General features: G+C 39.1%; 1 protein-coding gene across 7 annotated transcripts in view; it reads left to right on the forward strand.

Moving 5' to 3' along the window:
* ITPR2 (inositol 1,4,5-trisphosphate receptor type 2) overlaps positions 1 to 27,319 on the forward strand; it is a 276,712-nt gene that overhangs the window by 35,793 nt on the left and 213,600 nt on the right. For 6 of the 7 annotated variants that reach the window (XM_067000454.1, XM_067000431.1, XM_067000435.1 and 3 more), the window contains 7 exons: positions 5,755 to 5,870; positions 7,102 to 7,188; positions 7,902 to 8,060; positions 13,769 to 13,867; positions 14,355 to 14,438; positions 16,080 to 16,226; positions 17,439 to 17,534. In XM_067000454.1, coding sequence (XP_066856555.1) covers positions 5,755 to 5,870; positions 7,102 to 7,188; positions 7,902 to 8,060; positions 13,769 to 13,867; positions 14,355 to 14,438; positions 16,080 to 16,226; positions 17,439 to 17,534 — 788 coding nt within the window. Of the gene's footprint in view, positions 1 to 5,754; positions 5,871 to 7,101; positions 7,189 to 7,901; positions 8,061 to 12,267; positions 12,387 to 13,768; positions 13,868 to 14,354; positions 14,439 to 16,079; positions 16,227 to 17,438; positions 17,535 to 27,319 lie in introns of those variants that run through there. The other variant, XM_067000465.1, reaches the window with a different exon arrangement.

Here is a 27,319-nt window from a genome sequence, read left to right on the forward strand (position 1 = left end):
ATGCTTTCCACATTGCAGGAGCAGATTCACTGTTACTAGGAAGAATAGCATGTGCAATAAATCATGTTCACATGAAGAAAAGGCATATCATGAGCAACAGAACTGCAGGTTTCCCTAAACTGTGACCATAAGCACACTTTGGCTTGATGTTGTTATCTCTGGTGGGAAACAATTTCAGCTTCCAAGGTCTAAAATGGCTCTGGTAAGACCTGCTTGTTGGTCAAATTTAGCAACTCTGAAAAAGGAGCACAGGAGTCTTTTCTAGTTTGAATTGAAAATGACTTAAGTTCTTAAACTGATTTTAAATTCTCTGCATTTCATACTTCTTTTTCTTGAGGCACCTGCAATGTAGTCAATGTTTGAGTTCTCAAACAGGTGATTTCTTGCTTTTGTCTCGGTGTTTAGTCTGTTCCTCTTCTACTTCTCCTTTCCTCTTCCCATGCTTTCCTCTGCCTTCTGCCATTTTCTTCTTTACTTGCCTTTTCCTACATCATTGTGGTTTGTTCTTAGGCTTTCTCCTTGTTTCAGTTCGATAGACACTTTCATTTTCTTCTCAGATTCCTGATTGCTTTTTCCATTGTCCACCTTATGATTCTTCATGGCCCCACGTCTTCCTCCTTTTTCCCTTTTATTCCTCTCTTTCCATTCTAATGTCAGCTCCTTTTAGCTTTCTGTAATTTCTTCAAAACAAGTAGATTGGTACACATTTTGATTTAACAGACCTACCACTTCCCATTTGTCATTCTGCTGCTTTGAGTAAAGCCATAGTTTTGCTAGTTCTCCACATAACTGAATATCTTCTGTGATGGCTAGGAGTTGAATTTCTAATACCTTACCAACAACAACAAAAAAAGGCAATGACAAATACTGTTCTAAGCCATCCTTATGCAATATCAAGAAACATTTAAAAGGTATAAGAGGAGTTCTTTTCCTTTTCAGACTTCCTGGGTATAGTTGTTTTTTGTTCAGAGGACGTGCCGTATATGTTTGTTCTTCTCACTATTACCTTCTTTAAATTTTGTGCGCATTTGCAGGCTTAGACATATGGGCAGTTTGGTGCTGAGTGCATCCACTGTGGATTGTTTCCTGCACTCTGGGAATTGCTGCTTTCCATCTTTTGGTAGTAAACTAATAAATGCCATTTTTTTCCTTATAAAATAAGTAATTGATATATCTCTCCACAGTGGCAAATTGTCATATTTTCTTACTTTCTAGCAAGTGAAGGTGTAGTATAGGAGGGTAAGGTTCATTTAGGTAAGGGGGAGCCCTCTGCAGCCAGGGAGAGGAAGAGAGGAGTTCCCCTTTCTTTGCATTTTGTAAAGAAAACATATTTTTATAATATTTTATTCATTTAAAAATATTCATTTTTATAAGCATTTGTACATTTTTTTAAAAAAGTGAGTGTGTGGGGAAGAGTGGGAGAGGAGATTTTTTTTTTTTTCCATCTTCACTTTGTGCATAGGCAATTCTGATTTTGCCTTTGGAGGTATGAAAGAATTGATGGAACTGCAGAAATTAAACACATGAAAGTTTAGTAAGTGAAATTGGATGATACTTTTAAGCTGTTTGCTTTAAAGCAATTTGCTTACTTTTCATAGTGCCTACTTAACTTGTGTCCTAAGGAAGAGAAGCATTCATACAAAGCTCCATAAAGTAAAGAAAGTTGCTTTCAGTTTCTTTTCTTTCCTGTTAATTTAAACTATAGCTTCTATAGGGCAGGGACTGCTTTTTTTTCCTGATGTTTAGGATCACAAAGCTTGAATATAGTGTTCTTAGTGTTCTACTGTTACTCTCATAAAAGTAACTATAAAAGACCAGAGGAAAAAAAAAAAATCAACAGGTGAACTATTTTTAATGTATCTCGAATCTGGGGAAAAAAAAAAAAGGCAAACAAGCAAAAAAAACCAACAAAACCGACCTTGTATGGAAACAAAGAGTGTGAGTTTTTTTCTTCTCTAAATTGAAGAAAATAATAATAGTTTTTAAAATAAGTTCTCAGAAGCACAACTTTTAAGCATAAGACTGAAACTCAGGAAGACTTTTGCAGCATGGCTGTAGATTTAGCTATGTGGCTGAGGCTATGTAGCACCTGTTCTGTTTCCATTTCTTTAAGTAGTATCACGGGGAAATATTCACCCAACTTTGTGAAAAATAAACCTGCAGTAATGATTATATGTCTATATATGTGTTGCATGTCTGTGCAGAGTGGTAGTACTGTGCTTTGACACTCTGCATAAAGGTGGGAAGCTGTGTGTTTACTGAAGTAGCAGGATGTGTGTGGAGTAAATGAGAAATGAAAACTGGTCCTATAAAAAGAGAGTAGTTACTTTAGAAAAGTAAGTATTTCAAGATGTGTTCTGAGAAGGCACATTAATTGTAGACTGTTACAGAAAATAATAGCTGATTTCTCGTCCTATGATCTTCTTCAACATACAGTATGATTTAACAGTATGGATTGTTTATTTTGGGGGGAGGGACGGGTGGTGTAATTTTTTTTGCCTTCTTTGATTCTGATTAGAGTATTGTAAAAGTTATCCAGAGGGTTTTCATATACTTTGGGCTGTGTAATATAGTTCTCATTGTAAATGTTCTCCTTTGAATAAAAGTAAGTATCTCTGCAAGGTGGCAGGGTTTGCTTTGATAAAGATTTGTAACATTTTTTTCTAGGAAAAGCAGCACAGGCCTGTGATTAGGGAGCAGACCAGTCAGGCCTGTTGGTGAATGTCAAGGAAACTTCTACCGGTGGCCTTTCTGTGGACAGATTTTACTCCTATGGGTGTTGAAGGAAGATTGACTGCTGTGAAGGGAGGAGGCAATCCAATTGAAGTCATGATGTGACAATATGCAATATGTGGCATTTCGGCCAATATATGAGACACTAAATGACAAGTTTGCAGAACCAAAAGCATTGCAGCTTAGGTTGTGTAATGAGAGCCAGCACTGCAGCAGTTAGCTCTGGGGGATGCAGGTGCTGGGAGCAACTTGTGGCACAGTATTACTAGCGGTTTTGGCAGCACTAGCTTTAGATAGCTGTGCTTAACTGTGCCTGTTTGTACCTGAGAATCCTGCCTGATTTATTTTGCTAAGTAATGAGAGTTCATTTTATGTATTTAGTAAGGACATGGCCAATCTTCATGCTAGATTTCCCTCTCCTCTTGTATTGTGTACAGAGGTGTTCCTACTGCAATTTGGTTTCAGTAACTCCTGACAAATCGTGATTTGTTGGATATGTTGAACTGAATATCTTCTTCTTTCCTGCATTGAAAAGTAATTACATTGAATTGTCAGTGTTTAAAATGAGAATAAGATTTGCCTTCATATCTAGCATCTTCTATAGAGAGGTGTTATGAGTTTGACACTTGAATTTCCATTCAAGGGTAGAACAGATTTAGGAAACTTTCCTCATCATATGTGATGCACAGGACTTCCCACCTGCTGTTGTGGATTGGAGAGCGTAGTTAGCAACTGCAGATGTAAACTCCATCTAGGAATTAGATGGTGAGTAAACAGCATTGTCAAATAGAAGCCATCTGCTGCCAACCTGACAGTGATTAAAAACTCAAGCTGTGATTTCTGATTAGAACTCCATAGCTTCCCCTGTTGACATTTTTGTGACAGTAGTGAGTGTATGAGTAGATTCCACAGCATTTAAAAATGACATGCAAGGTCAGTAAATTCAGCAGGGTTACTTACACATTGATCCAGCATATCTGGAACATGTACTTAGTCTGGATGTTGTGGTTGCTATTTAGTACTGCAGCACCTTTTGCAACAGAGGTGAGGCTGACTGTACAGTGCTGTTGGAAAGGTAGTCTTTTCCAAGACAATAGCAGGAGAGCTGAGGGTAGAGAGAACTATTTTAAAATTATTCTGTGATATGTGATAGAATCTATTTGGTCCCTACCTTTGTGAGACCCAAACACAGAGCATGGAGAAAGGGAGGAATTCTTCAGAGATCTTTCTCCTCTGTGGGTGAGTTAATTCTCTGAGAGTGCTTGACACTGAAATATGGAGGGCTAATAATTTGGGACCTCCCTTTGGCACCTGCAAATCCCAACCTGTGTCAGGGAACAGTTTTGTATTATAATACACATACAAGCCTGTATGTTCTTATTAATCTCACAGCAAAACTCTGTTTGCTAATTAATACTTCCCACTCCCTTCTTCTGGGGTGTGAAAGGATCATTACCAGCATTTGCTAAAGAAAATGTCTTTCAAGTCTAGCTGTTAGAGTAATTGCTGCTCAGGACCACGCAAGACTGGGTATCTTTTATCACTTTAAAAGAAGTCAGATTTGGAGGAACCATTTAACTTAGAGGTTCCTGAGCCTCAATTTCCAGGCTATAGAACTGTCACAGGCCAAAAAAAGCCCAAAGTCTTGAGTCAGGGAATTTAATGAAATTTAATTCGTTGCCAATTAACATTAACAATTGAACAGGCACTATGGGAAGCACCCCACAGCTTTCTTTTTGCCTGGTCTCTTGGAGAACAAAGTGCCTGGGGGTGCCGTTACTTCTGTCCACGCTGTCTCAGCCCCGGTGTCCTCTCATGAGCACAGCTGGAGCTGCAGGACACGTAGATAGAGGCCATGCCTGTGAGGAGAGGTGGGCCCAGCATGGTGGTGCTGGCAACAACCAGGCCATGCCTGAGGGCCCTTCACCAACCTCCACAGACTCCCTATGCCAACATCTTCTTCATATTTGTTTTTGTTAGTTTTATGCATTTAGTTTTGGATGGTGGTGTGAAGATGAGCACCATTAAAGACAGTAGGCCATGTTGGGACCTCACTGATCCAAATGCCGTGGGATTGTGTTGTTGCTCGGGTCAGTGTGCTCTTATTACTATTATGCTGGCTGCTATCATGGGAATGTATTCTTCAGACATCCCACTAATTTTGCCATTAAATGTGAGTATTGTGACAGGAAATGAAGCAAGAGTAATCCTTCCAAGTCCCTGCAGTGAGCACAGCCCAGGCATAAGGCAGTGTGGTAGAGGGCCGTGTGGCGGCAGTACCTGGAGAGCAGGCAGGCAGAGGAAGGTCTACAGGGCTGTGCTCTTGCCAGGGCCAGTGAAAACATCTGTCCTCCCACACCATGGCAGAGCTGCAATGAGGTTTTCTGTGATGAGCAGCCAAAGCCTTGGAAAGGACCCTGCTGCAGTGAGGAGCTTTTGACACTCAGCTGTGGTCAGCTGGGTGCTGGGAAGGCGAACATGGAGTTCACTTTCTGTGACGTTGTTTTTACTGCTAGTTTTTTTAATCAATCTTACAGCAGGCACATGCAACAGTGTATTGACCTTTGTGATAGCTTGCAGCTGAATGTCTGTGTAATCCTTTGTGTTAGCTGTGCCAAAAGGAACAGGGTAACCAGGTGTATGACATACAGAAAGCGAGACAACTATTTCAAGTTTCCAAAGTCACATGCCTTCAGACAACACATCTGTAAATTTGTGCTGCAGCAAAGAGTACTAACAAAGCTGGAGGCAGTCTAGCATGTGGGCAGGCTCCCAGCCATGCAGGGGTTGCAGAGGGGTTTCTCAGGGGAAAGTGTGTGATGTGTCAAAGGCTTTATGGTCAACTCAGATATTATACCACCCTGTTTATAGTATTCCTTCCATCAAACTGTTTTCTGACTGCACTTGAACATTGTCATAACCAAGCCATTTCTGGAAAAAGAAAATCAACCAAAGCATACTTACAAACAAAGGAAGTGTCTTTCAACACTACTTATGAGTATTTCTTTCAATCTTCTACAGACTGCCTTTTCAAGGTGTGTCCTATGAACCGATATTCAGCCCAGAAGCAGTACTGGAAAGCCAAACAAGCCAAACAAGGAAACCATACAGAAGCAGCACTGCTGAAGAAACTTCAAGTAAGAGACATCTGTATTTGCAATCTTATCTCAATCTGCAGGCTGTAGAGTAACAACAGAATGAAAAACAATAACAAGTGCCTTGGGAACCATCATGATTGGTATTATGCCACAGTAGCAGCCTTCTCCTTTCTTAGCTCTCCTACCTCCTGACTGGCATTTATTGCCCCAGCCCTGGTTTTTGTCTTGCTTTAGGCTGTGGTTTCATTTGGACTAGGGGCTGTGCCTTCGTGCTATCAAGCTTCTGAAAGCAATAATACTTGCTTATAAAGTTAAAAATGGAGTTAATAGAACCAAGAATGGGTCCTGGTTTAAATCATGTGATTATTTTAGAACTCCTTTACAGGAGCTGGGCAGAGGGGTGGACAAAGAGGTGCTATCCATGCTTTAGTCTGGAAATTCCTCAGAGTTGCAATTGTCTTTGCTTTCAGACTAGATTATTCTTTCAAGAACTGTTTGGGCAGATTGAATGTTGCATCAAATACAAGATATGCATGTTGAGGAGCAAATCTGTCACTGAAAAAGAGCTGGCCTGATGTTATAATTGGATGCATAAGACTAAGTGAAACAATGCTATCAAATGTGGTTGCTACCGTTTCATGTCCAGTAGAGAGGTTGTTGGTACATCCTGTTAAAAAACACAATAAAGACACATGGTGTGTGCCTAGAGCTCTACAGAGCAATTAGAGCAAGGAGTTGAAGTTTTGTTCTGTGGTTGTGTTTGACCCAGACGGTTGTGGTTGGCCTTACTCTTGCAAAATGTGATCCACTGGTTTTGTTTTATTATACAATATATTAAATATACAATTTATGTACAAAGCATTTGTATGTAATTACAAAACAAGTAAAAATAATGCTGACAGGGAGAAGGTAACCATAGGCCCTTCTTTTTCCTCCGTTGGGATGAAAATAAAGCACCTGGAACTATTTTTCTGGTTTGAAAATGTTTAAAATAGCATGCTCGGTAGGGTGTGTTAGCATGCATTTCAAGTGCGATCAATAAATTGTGAATGAGTTTCTATTTTGGGTAATAAAAACCAGAATGATGTCAGGTGATTATTGTTCAGAAAATCATGCTGTAGGAAGAGAGGGGCACTAATTTTTTCAGTAGAACAATGCTTGCAGGAGGCATTTTTAATATGGTGCTATTTTCTTTTTACACTATCTGTTCCAGTAGCTGAATTCAGATATTAGTTTTGTAGAATTTAAAGAAATGATAATTCTTTTGCAGCATGCAGCGGAACTGGAACAAAAGCAGAATGAAAGTGAGAACAGAAAGCTGTTGGGTGAAATTGTAAAATACAGCAACGTCATACAGGTAAACTTATTAAAATACATCTGCCTTCTCTCAGAGCTGAAAAGGAAACAGTTGTTTCATTTCAAGGGTGTGGTGAAAATGAAACTAACCACAGTAATCTGGATTGTCAAAGCTCGGGTAAACAGAACTTGGTAAAGTTTACAGTATTGTGTTTTTCTGTCTGATTTAAAGGCTACCAGAAGTACTACATATTCATGTTTAAATAATGTGCCAAAATCTACATTTTATGTGCAATTTTTGTTGTAGTCTAGAATCTGAATGTAAATATATATATATTTATATATTATTATATATATTATTTACATATTTTCAAGATTTATTTCAAAATCATACTGTAGAGGTGCTGTGCAGTTCCCTTTAAATCACTGAAGTCATTTGTACTTTGTGACATATAAATGAGACAGAAGTTATGTTCTTAAGTGCAGTACAACTTCCTTGTGAAGTTCCTGAACATAACACTATTATTGACCCTGGCTCTGTCTGTGTAGTGCATGTTGTAAAAACTGATCACAGGTGTAATTCTGTCAGTCTGTTATACAGCATCTGTTTTCCTAAACTGCAGTATACTTTGGGAACTCTCTTCTTGTTTTATTTTGTCCTTGCTTATGTATGTTATGAAAAATCACTATGGTATGAAATCCCATGCCTGCTCTTTGACTGAGGGAGGAAAAGGAAAAGCTATACTAATTTTTTAAATTGTTATTTGTTCACAGCTACTGCACATAAAAAGTAACAAATACCTCACAGTCAATAAGAGATTGCCAGCTCTGCTAGAGAAGAATGCTATGCGGGTGTCTCTGGATGCTGCAGGGAATGAGGGATCCTGGTTTTATATACAGCCATTCTGGAAACTGAGGAGTGAAGGTGACAATGTACGTGGAAATACTGAATGTATAAGAGGGAGAAGGCAGAAAATTTACAGAGGATGCATAGTTTCTTTGCTACTGGCATAAATTGTTCAGGAAACAAACAAACAAAAAAACAGTACTTTGGACTATTAGCTTTTATATCTAACTGGAAGTTTTACCAAACTATATGGTCTGGAATCTGAAGTGTTGCCACATTCATTTGAGCCTCTGCTGACCTGTGTTTGGGCAGTTTTGTGAAGTCCACCTGTTATATGCTGGTTTACATTAGAGGAAAAACATTGGTATATTTTTGTGTTTCATTTTTTCTTTATTTAAGAGCCTTTAGTGTCTAATTAAACTCTCAAATTTTAGGCAAAATTTTGTGAAAAAGTCAGCAGAGAGTGTCTCTAGAAGATACACAGGTTCCTTTAAATCTATCCCCTCTCAACACAAGAGTGGCTTCTGTGACTAAAATTGGTTTTTGATTGTCCGGTGGGTGTTTTCTGGGTAGGTTTCAGTGGGAGTACTGTGTATTGGTAAGAGGAAGAAAGCACAGGAGAGCTCTTTGCTACAGATCTGAGATCTGTACCTTGAGGTCAAAACTCAGTTCTTCATTCAGTCAGCTGTGGCTTGTTTAAGGGCCCACTGTGGAAAATTCAGATCCACCTCTGAGAAGGCTACATGGTGGACTTGTATGGTTTTATTCTGGGGACCTGGCTGGGAATGTTTGGCCACCCTCCCTTGTGAAGTACTAAGTGAAAGAGCCCTCACAGAATCACAGACGGGAATGCCTGTTTTCTCATGTATTTTCTTTCTCTCATTAACTTTGTGGTTACCCAGCTCTTGGGATGCTGTCCAGGATGAGTGTGGTTGCTTGCAGTTCCTTTTGGCAATATGTTGTGAGGAGGGGAAGGATTGTATTCCCAGCTAATGGTCAGAATCCACTGAAGTCATAGTCTTTCCCTGTTATATGTAGCAATCAGAAGGGTATGTGAAAACCTCTCCCTTTTCCCCAAGCCAGTTCCAGAGAAAAGGAGCAAGCATGAATAGACCTGTGGGCACCTCTGCATGGCCTTTCAGCTAGGCAAGAGAAGTATTGTGGATCAAACGTTAAGCTGATATTCCTTTCACTCTTTGGAAAGAAAAGAAGTGACTTACTGCTTTAAGGTTTTGGCTTAATTTCTTAGAATACCGTAAATTCAGCATCTTCTTAATTTTTCATGCCTGGGAAATAAGTGCATGTCATGCTTTCCAGAGTGAAGACCTGGGGTTCTCATAGTGTGATCTGCAAAGCCATCGCAAGCCCTTACACTTGGAGCAGAATGATCAAAATGAGGTCTTAAAAGTCATCCTCAGTGTTGTAGAGTTTTGATTTAATTTGACACCAATGTGGACACACAAGAAATGTGAGGGTTTGGAAGCAGTTTTGCTGGACTGGAAAGTTTACATATCACTGTAGCATCACACTCCACAGGTGGATCTCTGCTGACCTCTCTCCTATTTTATTCCCTATGAGGCCATATTTAGCAGTATCTGTATTAAAAAGGCTGCCTGAGAAACTGTCAGATTTTCTCTTAACTTAATAGCCTCTTTTGGAAACTGCCTGCTGCTCATTTTCTGTCAGCAGATGTGTTCCCTTTCAGAGCTGGGAGCTCTCAATTATATTTTAAATGGGGAAGTCTCGAGACCCAGGTTTTTCTTCCTCTTTCTAGGCCCAAATAGATCTTGATAATTTTATTTGCAATCTTCACCTGCTAAACACTAGACTTCAGTAGCTTTCTCAAAAGTGGTCTGACAGGTTTCCACTCTTTCAACAGACTCATAAACCAGGCGGGTGCTGTTCAGGGGGACAGGAGTAGCAAGCGATATGAGAGGTCTTTCATTTGTCCCTCGCAGGCCAAGAGAGGCTCCAGCCTTGTACCCACCCCTTCCCTCTCAGTTGCTCACAGAGGTGCCCGTTAAAAGACTGGTTTCTGGAGGACACACATAATGAAGCACCTGATACCTTATAAGCTGGCGTCACTTTACCCAGCCACTAGGTTAGCTTTTAAAATGTTTAGATTTTATTTATTTGTTACAGTTTTCTTCTTTCTCAGCACAGGGAATTAGCTTGGTATATCAGGCCCTTACTCTATTTACTCTGTTTAGGAATTTTTCTCTCTCCTTTTTTTTTTTTTTCCTTTCCCTTCTATTTTCAGTTTCTGTGCTATAAAAGGAAATTTCCCTGAGAAAATAAATTTTAGAAAGTTTTTACAGAATCTGTCTCTAGAATGGTAGAAGTGAGTATTGAGTGCTTGGGTGACTGCTGTGTCAGAGAACCCAGGCAAGGTAGATCCAAAAGAAAATAAAGTGGTTTTGTCTGGGGGAAACTATGATACAGGAAGTCATGTGAGTGACTTTTCTGGTAAGTCATTGTGGCTGTGTAGCCTTGTGAAGTGTTCTAAAAATTATTTTTCTGAAAAAAAAAGCTTAGCTTCTACAGCAACTGGTTAGTTATGCAAATAATGAAAAATATTGCCAAAATTTTACAGTAATTGGCATAACTCTGCAATGTTTTTTGCATATCTCGGTTCTCCTTCAATGGGAGATATGACTGATAAAGGTCAGAGCTGGTTCCAGTTAGGCTGAAAAGCAAGATTTGCACTGATAGCAGGATTAGCTTTGTGTGGAATTCATTTTTGCTTGTCTGCCGTTTTAGTTGTTTGAAAACTTGATCTTGCAGCATGACAAGGCAATTGTTGGTCTCGAACTTTGGGAATGGCCAGCCATCCATGAGAAAATTCTAATTCTCCCAGTCTTTGATACGTGTCAACAGTATGATTGGCAGATGTGCTTATAACACAAAAGTGATGAAGATGGAGCAGCAGAGCCTTCAGTGTGCCTGGTAACCTACTTGGATAATTAGTCCAAACTGAAATCAATGCTTCTGCATCTTAACAGCTAATACAGCTTCTGGTGACGGGCAGTCATTGTGCTGTACCATCACTGTACTAGAGTATTCGGTCCGACTTCTTGGTTACAGGGTAGATGTAGCTGTTAGGTGGATTTACTGAATTTATATGCAGTCATAGAATTGCTCTAAGTGATGCCAGACCTGATACCCCATCTAGAAGCCAAAGCAGTGGGTTTTGGATGTGGCTCTTCCTAGTTTCAGTGTGGCCTCACCGCCAAGTCACAGGCAACTATGGTTGAATAAATTTAGAAGAACGCTGCTGCATTCAAGACTGAAGGACCTTGGAGGTTTATCTTGAATTCAAAAGCTGAATGCTTGTTGGTTTCAATATGAAATTTCATCATTCTCTGGAATTTTATTATCTAGACCAGAAAAAACAAGAGTTCTGTCAAATGAATTAGGAATTAAAATCTCAAGAGCTGTGTGTCAGATACACACAGGGTTTCATTTGGGAAGGATTTTTTAAGGATTTCATTTGTATGTGTGAGGAAAGAGTCCAGGCAACCAGTCAAGCTATTAGCTGACCGCTGGTTTGCAGCATCCTGTGGTTGGCTGTGCCTATGGTTATCTAAGGAAAAGAAGAAAGATCTGGTGTTACTTTTAATTTTTCAGAGCAAAACTTTGGGAATGTGTTGCGTTCTCTTCAATAATCTCCACAAAGAATAATTCTACTGGCAGAAATGTGGGCAAGTGGGCATGTGTGCACATGAGTGTGCTCTGTCTGCATTGCCTTGGGCATACAGGGACATTATTTGGAGTCAGAAATGAACTGGGTGGGGTATTTGGGCATGGGTATTGGATGGGAGGAATTCAAAAGAGCAGACTTGCAGCTTGCCAAAAGCTTCCATGCGTAAGAAAAAAGGATTCCCTCTTCACTTTGCTTTCATTTTCTATATTGCTAGTGGAGGGTGTACAGGAAACAAGCACTCTTAAAGTATCTCTGTCCCTTCCTTCCCTACCGCTAATGGAGGTTAGAAACAAGCAAAAAAAGAAGAAAGTAGAAGAACATGGGATATCTCATTGCTTCCATGGCAACTGACAGAGCTGGCCAGCATTGAGGGCAGGTTACTGATGTGGACTTGAACCAGGTTAGAAGATTGAGACAGAAACTATGACCGCACATAGCAGTTTCTTCTGTGGAGCAGAGTAGCTGTGTAGTTCTCCTTTCCACTGGTTGCCTCCATGATAACCACAGAAAGCATTAAAAGATATCTTCCCCTTCGTCTGTTTTTATTTATTTATTTTTAAATAGGATGCTCAATGATGTGTTCTCTCACTGTTATTATTGTCCAGGTGTACTTTCAATAATTTTGAAGTCCTGATTCCACTTTGTAAGATGCAAGCCTGATGTTTTTTTGATTAATGAATTGTCTGGTCTTAACTTCTTAAAACGGGCTGTAAGTAATGTCTTGTGTGAAGCATGGCATGCAGGAATGTATTGTATAAGTAAGGTTCTGTAAAGGCACCTTGTCATCATTTTTTTTGGTTCTGTTAGTGAACTTTTCTCATTACTTGGACCAAATAGGATTGTTACATGTAGTCTGAGCATGATGATACTGTCTTTTGCTACTGTTTATTTTAGCTGTGTTTGTAAAGAACAGGCAACCTTCTGTTTCACCCCTGCAATAAGTGGACCAAATTCATCTGCATTGAAGTTACATAAGTCTGGATTGGGCTCTGCTTTTTTCATAGGAAATGTGCTGATCAATGCAGAAAACATTTTTGTTGACTTGTGTTCCAAAAAAGCATGGCTTCTGCAGCATTTCATATAGCAAAAATCACATTTAGTGACTTCTTGTCTTTGTGTGTGTGTGCACTTAAAATTGCTGGGAACAACATAAGCAAATCGGGACCAATGCCAACCAATCTGTGTGTATTGATTTTTTTCCCCCCTCCTAGGTGTGAACTGTATTCTCAATATGCACGTCTCAAGCACTTTTTAGGTCAGAGACATTTTCATATATTTCTTCTCCTTGTCTATATAACTAAATTCCAAGGGCATGGGAATTTGCTTGCAAGGAGTCTAGGACTTCATCTTGTGGAGTGCAGATCTCTCAGCTGCTGTATCCGGTACCTGTGCTGAGCACCAAACATCGTTTAGGGAGTAACAGGAAAGGAGATAGAGTGTGTTCACCTCTCTCTGAATTTCCAGTGGTCTATGTTCCTTACTAGTTTGCAGTTCTGTAGTCTGAATCAGAGAACTCCTGATCCTGTCCTGACATTTGCCAGAAGATGGCACACAAAGTGAGGAGTCATTGGGTAAAAAAGCCTTTTCAAAGGCAATTTCTTAAGGCTTTTGTGAAATGAAAGACATTGATGGAAGAGGCTGGCTGACAGCAACAGAGGGAAAACAATCCTGCTATCTGACTACAGATTATTTTCTAAGTTTTCTTTGCATTTTGGCTGGCAGTATATATGGGATAAAGAGTACTTAATGCAAATTGTAGATTAACGGATCTGCTCCTGGAATTTATAGGTTCATGTATCTATTTCATGGTCTTGAGTTTCTGCTGAACTGGGTGACATGCTTACTGAGAATGCAAGGACTCATTAGTGTCAAGTTTCAAACCAAGCAATTGCAGAGGCACCCATGAACAGAACTGGCCAATAAAAAGATTCCATGTGTGTGTGAATTGCCTGCAGATAAGTTCACCAAGTGCCATTCTTAGAGCATGCATTCGAGTCATTTTTTAAAAATGTAACATTACTTCATTTTATTGGATAGATAGGATTATATTGGATACATAGGTCAAAATTACATTTTGTTTCTGACTTCCAGGTTGTTGTGGGAGATAAAGTTGTACTGATGCCAGTCAATGCAGGGCAGCCTCTGCATGCTAGCAACATTGAACTTCTAGATAACCCTGGCTGCAAAGAGGTGAGTTCACTGGGGGAGAGGTTATTGTCAATCTGAGATGTATTATGCCCTGTGGTAACCAGAACCCCAGCATATGCTAGGTACCAGTATTAAACGTTGGTTCCCGCTTGGCCTCAAAAAAACAAGATGAAATGTACTTATTCTTGGCACAATTTTTCCTGGCTCTGAGAGCTTCGTGAGGTTTGTATGAGTTTCTGAAATGCTCACTGGTATGAGCAAGAGTAAGTCCTCTTCCAGCAGCTATTCAGGGTGATTGTAAATAGACAGAATAGCATTTTGCCCACTGAATCTTCTCCAGCATCGCCATCATTATGAAGTATTGAGAGCTTCAGGATCCATGTTTGGTACTGTACATGTCTGTAACTAAGCCATGTTCCCTGCTACCCTGAGAGTGGTGTGTTCTTGTAGAAGAATAGAATGCTTTAAAAAAAAAAAAGACCAAACCCAACCAACCCTTATAATTCTCCGATTGTGTTTTTTCTCAAAGGTAAATGCTGTCAACTGTAACACAAGCTGGAAAATAACTTTGTTCATGAAGTTCAGTAGTTACCGAGACGATGTACTGAAAGGAGTAAGTATAATACATTTTTTGTTATTATTTTTGAATTTCAGAAATCATACCTTATTTGACTGTATAGAAACATTAGTTCTATAGTAAATAAAAGAAGAAATGAGAACTTCATGGAACCATCAAAGATCCTTTACTACTGTCCTACACCAGCCAGAGTATTTTTCCTTTGTTACTATCTTACCCAGTGGATCGTGTCTGGATCGTGCAAGCTTCCAGCCTCTTCCCCCTTCCAGGGACAACTGAGGATCCTTGAGAAACGATGAAGTTCAAGCCCAGAATGACAAGTGCTCTGTACAGAATAGCTGTGATGTTTCAGTTTAGGCCAAGATGCTAAAAGCAGGTATAGCAAGGTACAGAAGGGAGTGAAGTATGAAAGATGACAATAGCTGTAATAAGACAATGTAGCTTTATAAACCGATGGATTGCACATCTTTGTGCCTCCAAATCACTTACATTTTCATTTGGAATAAATAAATTTCATTTGTTCTCGCTTGTACCTTAATAAGTCATTAACAGCTGGCTATTTTTGGTAGGTATTAAGGGTATCACTAGGTTTTGAGGAAGAATTTGAAAGGGTGTATCTGTGTAGACCTATTTGGGCATAGTGCTTCAAGCTATGGGGAGATGCAGAAGGAAACAAAAATGATGCCAATGGAATAAATAGAGAGGAGATATCAGTTTTGGTTGCAGAGAAAAAAAAGATGAAAAGATAATATTAGAGAAGAGCAAAGCAATAGGAGCTTTAGGATATAGGAGCAAATAGGATAAAGGGGATAATTGTGAGTACCTTACATTTGCTCTGTAGGAAAGGAAGGGCCATGTCAAACATCTACATGAGGGGCAAGATGAAGCAAGAAATTCTTGGTGCATTTTTTTGAGAAGATGAGGCTGGGACAGGAACTGAATATGAGTTGAGAAGGGAGAAAGTGCTGTGGAGTAGTGTGAGTTTGAGAGAACCTGGATGTCCAGGACCAAGAGAGACAGAGGTTCAAAAGTGGGAGTCTGACTTGTGGCAGGGAAGCCTGAGAAGAGGCTGGAGTTGGGGAATGAGTTGTGTGGAAAGTCTGAGAGGATGAAGGAAGATGACAGAGGAGGCTTTGAGATTTCTTGAGCCTACCAAAGCATATGATACTAATGCCCCTGTCAGAACAGGTCTAGTGAGGGTTAGCGAGGTTTGGCTCTCCAGTATAAAATGCATTAGAGGAACAATGAAAGGAACTATGAACTATGGCAGTGACATATAGCTGTACTGTGCCTTCACAGACAGCTGTTTTCCCTAAATATCACTAAAGATAGATCATAAATGAAAAACACATTTAGTAAAGTTAGCTAAAATTAAAAATCACCTTTGGGTTGACTGTTATATGCTATTCGTTATAGTGCTCTGAATCAAGTTTTATTTTCACAAAAGCACATGGATGTCATGCAGGAGTGAATTTTACTGCATTTTTATACTAGATTTCCAGACTCAGTGCCGAGGCTATATATTCTGCACTTGGTACCTGCTCCAGCAACAGGAAGCTAATAAATGTTTTCTTCACATTAACTATGATGACATCACTGAAGCTAGTACAGATATAGAGGATGAGTCCAGCAGCTTTCCATACCACTTAATAATGCTTCTGTTTCATATTACTTTAGGGAGATGTTGTTAGGTTGTTTCATGCAGAACAAGAGAAGTTTCTGACCTGTGACGAATATGAGAAGAAACAACATATTTTCCTTCGTACTACATTACGTCAGTCAGCTACTTCTGCAACAAGTTCTAAGGCACTGTGGGAAATAGAGGTATTTTTTCGCTTTTTATAAATATTTTAGTACATGCAGGCCACGGTTCAGTAAAAAATACTTAACCGCAACATGAATCATTCATAGCCTCTTGATATCATCATACACCTCCCCGTATCTATTACTATTTTATAAAGTATGTGTAGGATGAACACTGAAGAGATGCTTTATTGCTGGGAGCGTGTGGAGAGAGGATGTTTTCTTACTATATTTAGCTGTACTGAAATGACAAAGGGTCAAATTCAGACCTGACGTAAATGGTGCAATTTTTCAAAGCCAATAGAATGACGTTCACGTATCCTGAGTTCTGAGTGCTTATATTTGAGTTCATGTGCAATATAGAAAATTGAAGTTGATAATGACTGACAACAAATCTCATAAACATCAATGAGTCTATTCTTCTGCAGCAGGGCACATCAACATCTGTTTAGTTAGGCTGAATAAAGTTGTCTTTGAATGGGAGTGATTTTCAGGTGATTAGCAGATACATTATTGTTTAACTGAGGAACATTGGAAACTGGTATGTCTCAAGCTCTTGCTATTATAGTAATGTAATTCCTGTGTCCAAAAGTTCTTAGGTGTTGAACTAACTTTGTGCATTTAAAACAAAGAGCTCCTCACTTAGGCAAATGGTAAGTTTTGCCTTCATTTTTTAGTAAGAACTATATTAAATATGCAGAATATATTGTACTTGTAGTTATTTTAGATTACTTGACCCCTTATGAGAGACAGGGACTGGTAGATTTGACGATAGCAAATGACCTACAGGTCAGTCAAATTTTTAAAGAAGTAACTTGGGATATTTAAATTGATATGGAGATATTTAATCACTTGAAACAAAAATTATTAGAAATCCCCAGTGTTGTCAAAAATGGAGCTGGTATAAACGGTGAAACACTGTAAGAGAGTTGGAGTTTTGCTTTTAAGTAGTACTTTAGTTATTTAAAGCAAAATTTGGCTCATCATGTTTGCAGTAAGTAGATGAAAGAAAATATGGAAAGTAAGACAAGTCATTTTTCTGGCACCTAGTGAAAAATAAATGTAATGAGTTGTTATCGATGGTGGGCTTAGTGTGAACACAGAATTCCTTTTTGTGTTAGACTGTTTGTAATCATGTAGTTTATGTATTTTTATTCGGAATGAGCTGTAAGAAATGACAGTGATCTAAGTATGATCTTGAGAAGCACGATTAAAAATCTGTACTTCTTACAGGTTGTCCATCATGACCCTTGCCGGGGAGGGGCAGGGCAGTGGAATAGCTTGTTTAGATTTAAGCACTTGGCAACTGGAAACTACTTAGCTGCAGAGGTAAGAATGTCAATTAAACAAGGGATTGTCCTACTAATTCAGAACCACTGAATAGGTCCAGAACCACTAGTAGTTCCACAATGTAGGTCTCTGAAAAGATCCCACACAAGGTCTGAATGTGGACAACAGGATATGCAGTGCTGCGTCACTCTTTATTGCTGTATTCAGGGGTTGCAAGGACAATTTTCTGAGCTACAGTACACTGGTAAGTGAGTTCAAGACAACATCTAACCTTAATTTCAACTGTGCTGTTGAATCTACTGTTTGTTGTCATGGTGCTAAGGCAATCACTGTTACATACACATTTATCTTTAAAATCCTTGGATTAATTTCTTTCTCTGCTCTTGTTTGCCCTTGATTTTTGGAGTGGTGTTGTGATCACTCAACTGTTCTTCTTTGCTGGCTCAGACAACCATGTAGAAATTAAAGCTTTTAAGAGTGGAACTGAATGTAATCATTGACCTTGATCAGAGAAGTGCAGACACTAGAGCAGACACTCTAAACTATTCTAATTCAGTCATCATTGGTTTTTTTCTTGCAGGCTCTAGACTTCTTGAAAAAATGTTTCTGTAGTACCAATCTCACTGTGTTGGTCTCTTCAAGCCAGCATGTAGCCCAAGGCATCTTTGTGATCTGTAGAAACTTGGGAAGAACAAACCTGTCCTGTGTTGATGTCATGACTTTTGGTGTCATGCTAATGTGCTGTGATTAGAGCAGATTCATGGGTTCTGCAGTTGCACACTTGTCTTTTGACTAAAAATAGGAACTAAAAAAGGTTTGAAGAAACTTTTGCCCCTTTTGAGGGTATAGGAGGTTCAGGAGGAGGAGGAGGAGGAGATCTTCCAGATTTTCTGACTATTATTTGGTACTTTATGTAAAGCCAAAATAGTGTTGTGACTCCCCAGAAGAGCAATGTAATATTCATAATATTTTTTAGGACACATAATTTGTCCTTAAAAATAAGTAAGGCTTTTGACAGGCTGGAAGAGAGCAGATAGTACTAAGTTTATGAGATGGGAGAGCCTTGGATTTTTATGTGGTTGCAAGAAGCCATGAACTTTTAACGTTGTATCTAATCCATATTAAGTCTGGCCTGTATTCAAGCTGTGTCAGTGGAATTAAAAGTATTTTTTTCTACTGATTTATGTAAGTGTGTGCAGGATTGTCTCTGATTTATGCTTGCAAACATGAGTGTAAAAATTTAAAACTACAAGAGCCAGTTGTAAATAACGGTATATTAGGGAACCCCTCAAAAAAGGGCTTCTTCTAACTGGATTGAGTTAAATTTGGAGCAGTGCAACTTCTGGATGTAGACAAGTCCTTCATATTCCCAGAGTGCTGCTTTCACTTTCCAGCTCCTGTCACAGTCTGCATTTATTTCAGTCAGAGCAAACAGGGGCTATTGAGCCTTTAATTACTTATAATTATTTCAAAGCCAGTATCAAAACATAAACAATGGAGCACCAGGACAGATGCTTACGGTGTTTTCCGTCTAAGACTGAATGTAATTTGGATCGTTTCATTGGTTTTGGTAGTCACTCACAGTGTAAGTTAAAAATTCAATGATCTCACTCTATCTGAGTGATCGAAGAGTATCCTCCCTTTAAAGGCAGTGGGCCAGCATGCCTTTACAGCTCTGCCTTGTGCTGCTGCCTTCATACTGCAGCAATATTCTGGCTTGGCTGAAGCCAGCTTGCTTTATTGTGCATTTAATACTGGTTAATTATAGCAAATTTTCATGTAGCAACTAGTACTCCCAGTTCCATTTTTTTTACTCTGCTTACAGTAAGAGATGCTCCTACTAGAAAGATTTTAGTCAGGCTAGCTAGTCTGGTGTAGAGTCAGAAAAGGCACTTTGTTCTCTACTGTGCCCTCTCAGCGCTCAAGCGTGCTGACTGGTGGGTTTCCTTTTCCTATACTGTATCTGCTCAGGGATTTTCAGGAGAAAAATCTTGAGGTGAAGAGCTGTTGCACTTCACTGAATGCAGAACCTAAGCCTAGGACCTCTCTACCTCTGGAAAGGAAATCCCCATCAGGAAGACTTGTAAAGTGGAGAGTACAATTGGTGCAGTAGAGTGAGAACTGGAAAATCATTTCGGCTGAACAGAGGTGAAATGCTGTGACTGGAGAGCAGCATTAGTTACTCTATCTGTGAAGTGTAAAATACCTGCTGGTGGAGATATTAAAGGTAATGCTGTAATAAAAACCTGTGAACTGTATTTTACACAGTTCACGTGTCAGGCACAACGCACCACCTAGATATCCATGTCAAAGATTTATGAAGAGGCAGGCAGACACCAAATGTGCGTGAGCTAACTTTAAATCATTTGGGCAAAGCTTACTGAACGCTTATCTGTACTCCTGCAGCACAGCATGATTATTAATGGCATGGATTATCAACAGCGTCACACATTGCCATGACTTGATTTTGTTTAAGCTTCCATGATAAAGATATCTAGAGTGAAATAATAAGTACAAACAAGTAAACAAAACTCATGAATTTTTTAAGTATTCTGCTGTTGGCATGATAAAATTTGTGCTACAGTTTGAGCTATTGTAAATCAGGATTTATCACCTTTTTATAACCAGCATTTCCTTACCTCATCTTTCTGCAAACCAGGTTGATGTGTACTGCAGAATTCTGCAGCAGAATCTTGAATGGGTCAAGTCTTAGACAATGAGCAGAAGTGTCTGTCACCTGGGATTTTCCTTTGGCTCCTCTGAAGTTAGGCTTGTACCTTATGTCTGTAGTGCTGTGCCTTCCCTTCTTTAAGTCTTTCTGTACCAGATTTAACTGATCAGCTTGATTTGTGGCTCAGTGGGTCTGACCCACGTAATGAAAGGATGTCACTGCAGCTTGTTAAGGCTAGGGGATAATCTGGGGACTAAGAAAGACCAAGACGCTTGCTGCAGCAATTCAGAAATTTCCAACTAATAAACTTAAAGGTGTTTCAATATTACAGTAACTAGTTTAAAAGAAAATAAATATTGAGGCATTATTGCTGTTAACTGAACAAAACACGTGAGTGCTTGTAAACGTAATTCTTATAAACCTGAAAGAAAGAAGTGAGGATGTGCAAGTCCTAAACTACAGATTCCTAAGAATCATAGTCAGTCACCCAGCTTTAGGTACCTTTAAAAGACTAAGGGTCCTTTGATACCTCTGACTTCTGATGCAGTCTCAACTCATACCTTTATTCCTCTTTCCCCATGGCATTACTTAGGCTGATTTTCATTAATACACTTTGAAATTTCATAAGACCCATTAATATCATAAAGCAACCTAGACACTACTACTGTGGCTGTAGCTGAGTCACTCTGAAGGACTCCTGCTAAAGGAGACCCAGCGGTAGGCATTTGCTAATTGCACATAGCCGTATTGTCATTCCTCTACTATTATGTACAACCTTTGACATGCTCTGACACATCAGATGCATGTATACTCTCAGCCTGTTATTTAAGATGTGGGATGGCTATGCTGAAGAAAGTGTTTCATGTTTTGCGGTAAGACTTTGGACATCTGGAATCTAGTAGGTGGTAATGTCTCCTCCATTTGTGGCGTTTGGAAATCTGAAACCACTGGCTCAGACATTCCCAAAACATTGAAATCATAAAAAGGCGGAACCAAATATTCAGATGAAAAATTAGAAAGAGAAGTTCTCCTCTGCTTGTTCTTTGGAGACAGTTGGAGTTCTGCTGTTAATGTCAGAAGGGCTTGATTTCACCCGAAAGAGTTGAGCCAGATCCTTAGCAGGAGATTTAGACACTAAGCCACCAGCTAAGATCCAGGCTGCCGAGTTTATTTTTAATCTTCACAAAGTCAGTGGTCTTTTAGAAGAAAGTCTATAGAAAATTCTTTTTTTAGCCCTGGTTACAACAAAATGACCCAAGTTATTTTGAAGTTTTATATTTATAAAGAGCGACTGTACTGTTAGGTGAAAATTGAATGTTTCAAAATAACGAAGACTCTCCCAAAATTTTTTACATGCATGTACCACATGTAGAATGTACCCAAATCAGTCTGTGTGTGTGTGGCAATGAGCTGTAATTTGCTTGAACAGCCTTTCAAATTCTGCAGGTTGGGACCACACAGCTGTGCCCTTCTCACGACCACACCTAATCTTTTCAATATTCTAATCGCCTGGATAAAAGTCTGTTTGAACCGAATGCCAGCTTATTGGTTGTGCTAAACCAGAACATGCACCTTTAATATTGTTCTCCATGTGTGCAACAGCTCCAGTTCTATCATTTCTAAACTGGATAAGCTATACCATAACTATTAGCACTTGCTGTGTGCAGATGTTAAACAGAAATGCGTGTGTCCATGCATACACGCACACACAAGAAATGCATAAATGGGTAAGTGTAATTTTATGTTTAACTTCTTTGGTGAGATGGATGTTGCTAAAATAATCATGAAATACATGTGTAAGTATCAAATCAAATGTTAATCTCAGATATTCCAGCAGATAATGGATAAACCGCTGTACATTGCTTGTGGAACATGGTGAACATGTACATAATCATAGACAACGCAGAACTTGTAAGGAAAAATCTGTGATAATTCTTTTTTACCTAGCTGGATAGACCAAGACTAAGCTAATATACCATATAACATATTAGGTACCTTGGCAAGATATGGCAGTGAATCTGATGAGGTAATTGTCTTTAACATGAGATCAATTATGTTATACTAAAGGAATTAAGACGATGCAGACAGGGTGGCAGCCTTAATGTTTACCTTTTATCATTGTATAAAATTGAGGCCATAAACAAGTGTTTAGATTATTACTGTGTCTTCTAAGAAGGTGCATACAGTATTGGTGTTTGGAGCACGTTGCTATAACGTTGAGCTGTCTCAGCTAACTCTTTGTAAAATGTAATCTGTACCCTGAAGTTCTTACAGATGTAAGAGAGAAGACTGAGAACAGACTGGCCACTGTGATAGGTTGAAGCAGTAAGCTCAGAGGTAATGGGCAGAACCACACAAACTTTTCCTGACTTGCAGTGTGGTTCAGTCGCTAAACCAAATTGTTGCTCATACAAAGAACCTCATTCAGAAAACCTCTCAGGAGTAGCCTTGTCTTTGAAGTTAGTGGAATATGAGCATTTATGTGCTCAAATGTCAAGGGTCTTTCAGATACTGATGAGATGGGTTTGGCTTTTCTCTGGAAGTTTTCAGCTGTGCAGCCACTCCTGCGACTTCTTTGAACGCTGTAGAGCTGAAGCCTCAGTGAAACTTTTAACTTTTGCATGTGAATACACTTCCTAACAGCTTGTATAGGATAATGGGTCTGGCAAGGTCTTTGGCACTTATTCTGGTGATGAACGAGTCACAGAGCTAAACCTGTCCTCTAGCTAGCTGCTTTGGACAAAGGTAGCAGTCATCTGTTGTGTGTCCCAGGTGCATGCCCACTGGAAAACTCCTCTCGCTTTCTTTCTGGGTTTGCTTGCTTCTTCCTGCAAGAGTGAAGTTGCAGGGTTTAAGCTGTAAAATGTATCAAGTCTGACTAGAGCTTTGTTCTAAGCTTTTTTTTTTTTTTTTTCCCCTAAATCCCATATGAAACACACACACTTTCAGCTTTGGGGCATTTTAGGACTAGATGCTCAATGCAGTTTTTTTCAAAGGCAGGCATGATTAAAGCCAGTTTGCCTGAGAAGTACTGGGTTACATATGCGTGAGATGAAATGATAATTATATGAATATTCTAAATTGAATAGGAAGTCCAATCCAAACCACCAGAGATGTAGTTCAGTGATAAGAGCACTTCAGTGACAATGTAGGCTTGTAGAAATATCACGTTTCTGCAGGTATTTGATTGTGGTCTCATGACATGTTATGCCATCCCTGAGGTTGTGTTGGCACAGACTGGGGTGAGATGGGGAGGGAATAGATAGTGCTGTAGATTGGATCACTAAGCTAAGGCATGGGGGCACAAGTGTTTTAGGTAGGCTAGTGGGAACTGCTAGCATCAAAGCCAGCATTAAAGGTCCTGCCTTGTGGGACTGTGAGCTGGATTTTACTTTCCTGTGGCATAAGGTACTTGCTGAGAACTGTTGAATAAATGATCAATAAATGCTCTTCGTGTTCCTCTTGTCTTTCCTGAATAATTTCTTCATGTGTCATGTCACTCTGCATTTCATTCTTTTAAATGGATTTCTGTCTTATGTCTACCTCAGTTGGTGTTAAAAATCTTAGCTTGCCATATGATTTTTATCATTATAATATGCATTTATCTGGGTGGACAAAGCCAAACTATTTGTAATAAATTTAATCCTGTTGTAATAATCACTTGATTTGGGTCATGGTGAAGATAGCCAAGACATGTTCAAATTAATATTAATAAAAAATAATCCTTTCCTGCCTTCTGACCAGCACGTAGTAAAGAAGTGGAACTTGCTGCCACAAGAATTGGAAACAAAGCATTTAATGAGATTTTCAGAAAGTTTACATATTTTTGAGTAATAGCATCCTCAGCATTAGCTAAGACGAAAAAAAATTTGAAAGGGAAATCAGTTCTTAAACTGGAGTCTGTACACCAGGGTTAACTCCATGGAGCCTCGGAGAAACTTTCTCTGTAGTTTTAAGGACTTTTTTTTTCTTTCATCTTAAACTGTGGTGGAAAATGAGTTTCTGCATAGGATTTTTATTTTTTTACATGCAACTGAGATTAAATGTGTGAAGGCCGTAATTTAGGCCTTTTGATACCTAGGTTTTGGAGATTGGAGTACTGGCAGAGATATTTTGTGTTCAGGAAGCAAAAAGGATTTGCCAGTGGTATTTTTTAGGGTGGCATGGAGGCAAGCCTTTGCAGAAAAATTTACTCCTCCTTCAGTAATACAGCTAGTGTAGAAGAGAAAAGCACAGTGGTAAATTTAGTGTCGTTCCTTCTGCCTTTAGAAACAGTAAGGAAAATAACTGGATAAAAATGGCCTTTTAACTGAGATGTGCAGGTAGGTACGTTTTGTTCAGTGGTAACAGTTTGCAAACTGGAGAAGGTACCAGGAGATGGCAGCATCCACCAAGGCCTTCATGAATCTGCTTACGTTTAGTTTGTTGGTACTGTGGGACCTCCTTACCTGGAGATTGTTTCAAAATCTTCCATTTGAGTCTTTTTTCCCCAAAATCTTTGTTAAATGTTAATTCAGCATTCAGATAGTTCCTTTCTGCTGGGCTCAGTGATTAAAGGGTGTTGTAAGAAAAAAGCATGCGAAGGTGAACTCAGTATTCTGCGCCCTATTTATGTTTTTCACTGTCTCATAGGAGGCACGTGGTTTTGTTTTAAAGCTCTATGAGGACTGCAGAATAATTTACAGTTATGTGTGAAGAGATGGAAGAGATCCAGAGACTAAAGGAGAAGAAGAGATTACTGATTTACAGAGCCAGTTTGACCTGTTCCACAGACTTGAATATGGCTTGTTGAAGTGACAAAGTTAGAAACCGTTAATTTAGCAACACCAGGGCCAGGTTTACAAAGGTTTTTAAGAACATTGGGGATGCAGCTCAATTTCTTGGCCCAACTTGTTTCAGGCATGATGGAAGTTAGGAACAATGTTCGTTTGCATGTTGTCAGTGTGCATATACCTTCAGAAATCTGGATTTTTGAGGAAGGAGTTTTCTTCTGGCAAACTGGTTTTGCAGTGGTGGTCTGTGAGTCTGTGTTCAGCTAGACCTTTTGGGTTCTGTCTGGAGTTGGCTGCATTTGAGCAGTGTTTTTATGGGTGATCTGAGCTTTAGGAGGAAAAGAAGTACGAAGACACAAACACAGTATTTATTGTCATGTAGTCATTATAAGGACTGTTTCTGTTTTTAAAAATACAACATCTGCTGGTATTGCATTTTGATGTGTTCCAAAACAGTAAATGTAGACACTTCTGTTCTATATTGCATTTTATTTCCTTATTATTTCAAGATAACTTCAGAAGATTTTATTAAATTATATTGGTGCCTTTTTTTCTTTATTTTTGGTGCTTGATGAAGGTTTGTAAGGCCTTTATTTTTTTTTTTTTTAACTCTAAAAGTTTCAGTGATGTCCAATTCAGTCATTCCTAGTTATTTCTGGGAGGGCCACTGAAAGTCATAGGGAATATTAATATTTAGAACATAACCCTTGAAGAGATGAGGATTTTTTTTTTAATACCAAAACATAGGCCTGCCATTGCTTATACAGCAACTAAAAATGCCTTCAAGATGACCTATCCTTTAATCTTAGAACAAGAGTGAGCAGTTGGGTCAGGAAGGTGTCAGAGCCTATTCTCATTTCTCATTCCTGTTTTTGACAAGCAGGTAGTTTGATCTCGGGGGGGGGGGGGGGGGGGGGGGGGTGTTCCCTTGCGAACTATCCCTGGCCACTTAAGTTGGCAGCATGGGGGACCTGAAGCCAGATGAAGGATTCGTGTCTCTGAGCCCTACCTGGAAACTCCCTAAGACAGGGCTCATAAGCAAAACAGCAGCAAAATGCAATCCTAAAAATTTGAGATTTTAAAACTTTCCTCAGATTATGATTGTCAGGAACTTAGCACCAGATGCTGTGGCAGTACTGAATGAAGTTTGTCTAGGTAGAGTTACAGCTGCTCTTTCTCTAGCAAGTTAATAAGATGGCAAGAGTTTTTTGAATACCACTGAAGTCTTCTGAAATTGTGTAAAAGTCCTTTGGATTTATTGAAAACTAATCAGTATGACATAGCAAAGAACCAAGCAAGCCTAATGAAGATGAAAGATTTGAGAAGTTGACTGTTGTGGTGGCTTTTTTTTTCCCTAAGCACTTGACCTTGTTGATTGGGTAACAAATAGGCTGAGTGTTAATGGGCTGGTTATCAGACGAAATGGAAACTGTTTTTGTGTGTTTAATTAGAACCTTTTATTCTTTGTTTAATGCTGTTTTTAATCAAGTTATTAAAATGCTCTTTTAGCTGAAATTTGGCAGTCTGATTCTTTCATTGAAGAGATTTTAAATATCCTTTACCTAGTCAACAAAACATGATAAAAATAAGCATAATTTTTTTTCCCAAACTCCCCTCTAGCCTTCTTAATTAAATGAGTGTCCAAAAATAGGCTGAGTACTTTCCTTGCATCTCTGTCTAGGAAAGAAGCATTTAATATAAATGTGAAATTCCAAACTGTTTGGCTACAGTATGGACTGAGACTTACAATTCACTTGTTGGACTGTGAAGCATATCTTACTGTGTGTAGATGCAAAACAGACAAACCAAAAGAAAACCTAGAGCAGTGTATTAGTGAGAAGTTGTTCTACTCAATAGTAAAAACTCAGGAGAGATAATGCAACATGAAGTCTTACGTATTGAAAACTTTAAGGAATAATTTTGACTGCCGTTAATGATCAGTAGAGTTAAAAGAGCCTGGGACTTGTGTCACTCGATCTAACAGGATACCTCTTAGGATTAGCAGGGCACTTAATTTTCTGAACACCAACTACCAGAAGTAACACACGAACACATAGTTGCAAATTGATACTTCCTCCTATGCAAACTTTACAAGAGAAAGACTGTTGTGAGGGCAGTAGGCAAAAATTCAGGAATTTGATTCCTTGCTCTTCTACAAGCCTCCAAATAATTTTAACTAGAAATAGTTAAATACATTGTGTATATCTGTTTTCCACCTGTAAAAGCTGGCTTTTGTTATGTCGTTGTCACACATATTGGGGACCTTCTGGTGCTCCCACAGTATGAATATATTGGTATATATATGCATTCATATGTCTCCTCTTAAGTGCCACCATGTACAAAGGCGGAACCTGAAATCTATCTAAGAGATACCAGTTTTT

The sequence above is a fragment of the Anser cygnoides genome, chromosome 1 (assembly GCF_040182565.1).
Source record: "Anser cygnoides isolate HZ-2024a breed goose chromosome 1, Taihu_goose_T2T_genome, whole genome shotgun sequence".
Lineage (NCBI taxonomy): Eukaryota > Metazoa > Chordata > Aves > Anseriformes > Anatidae > Anser > Anser cygnoides.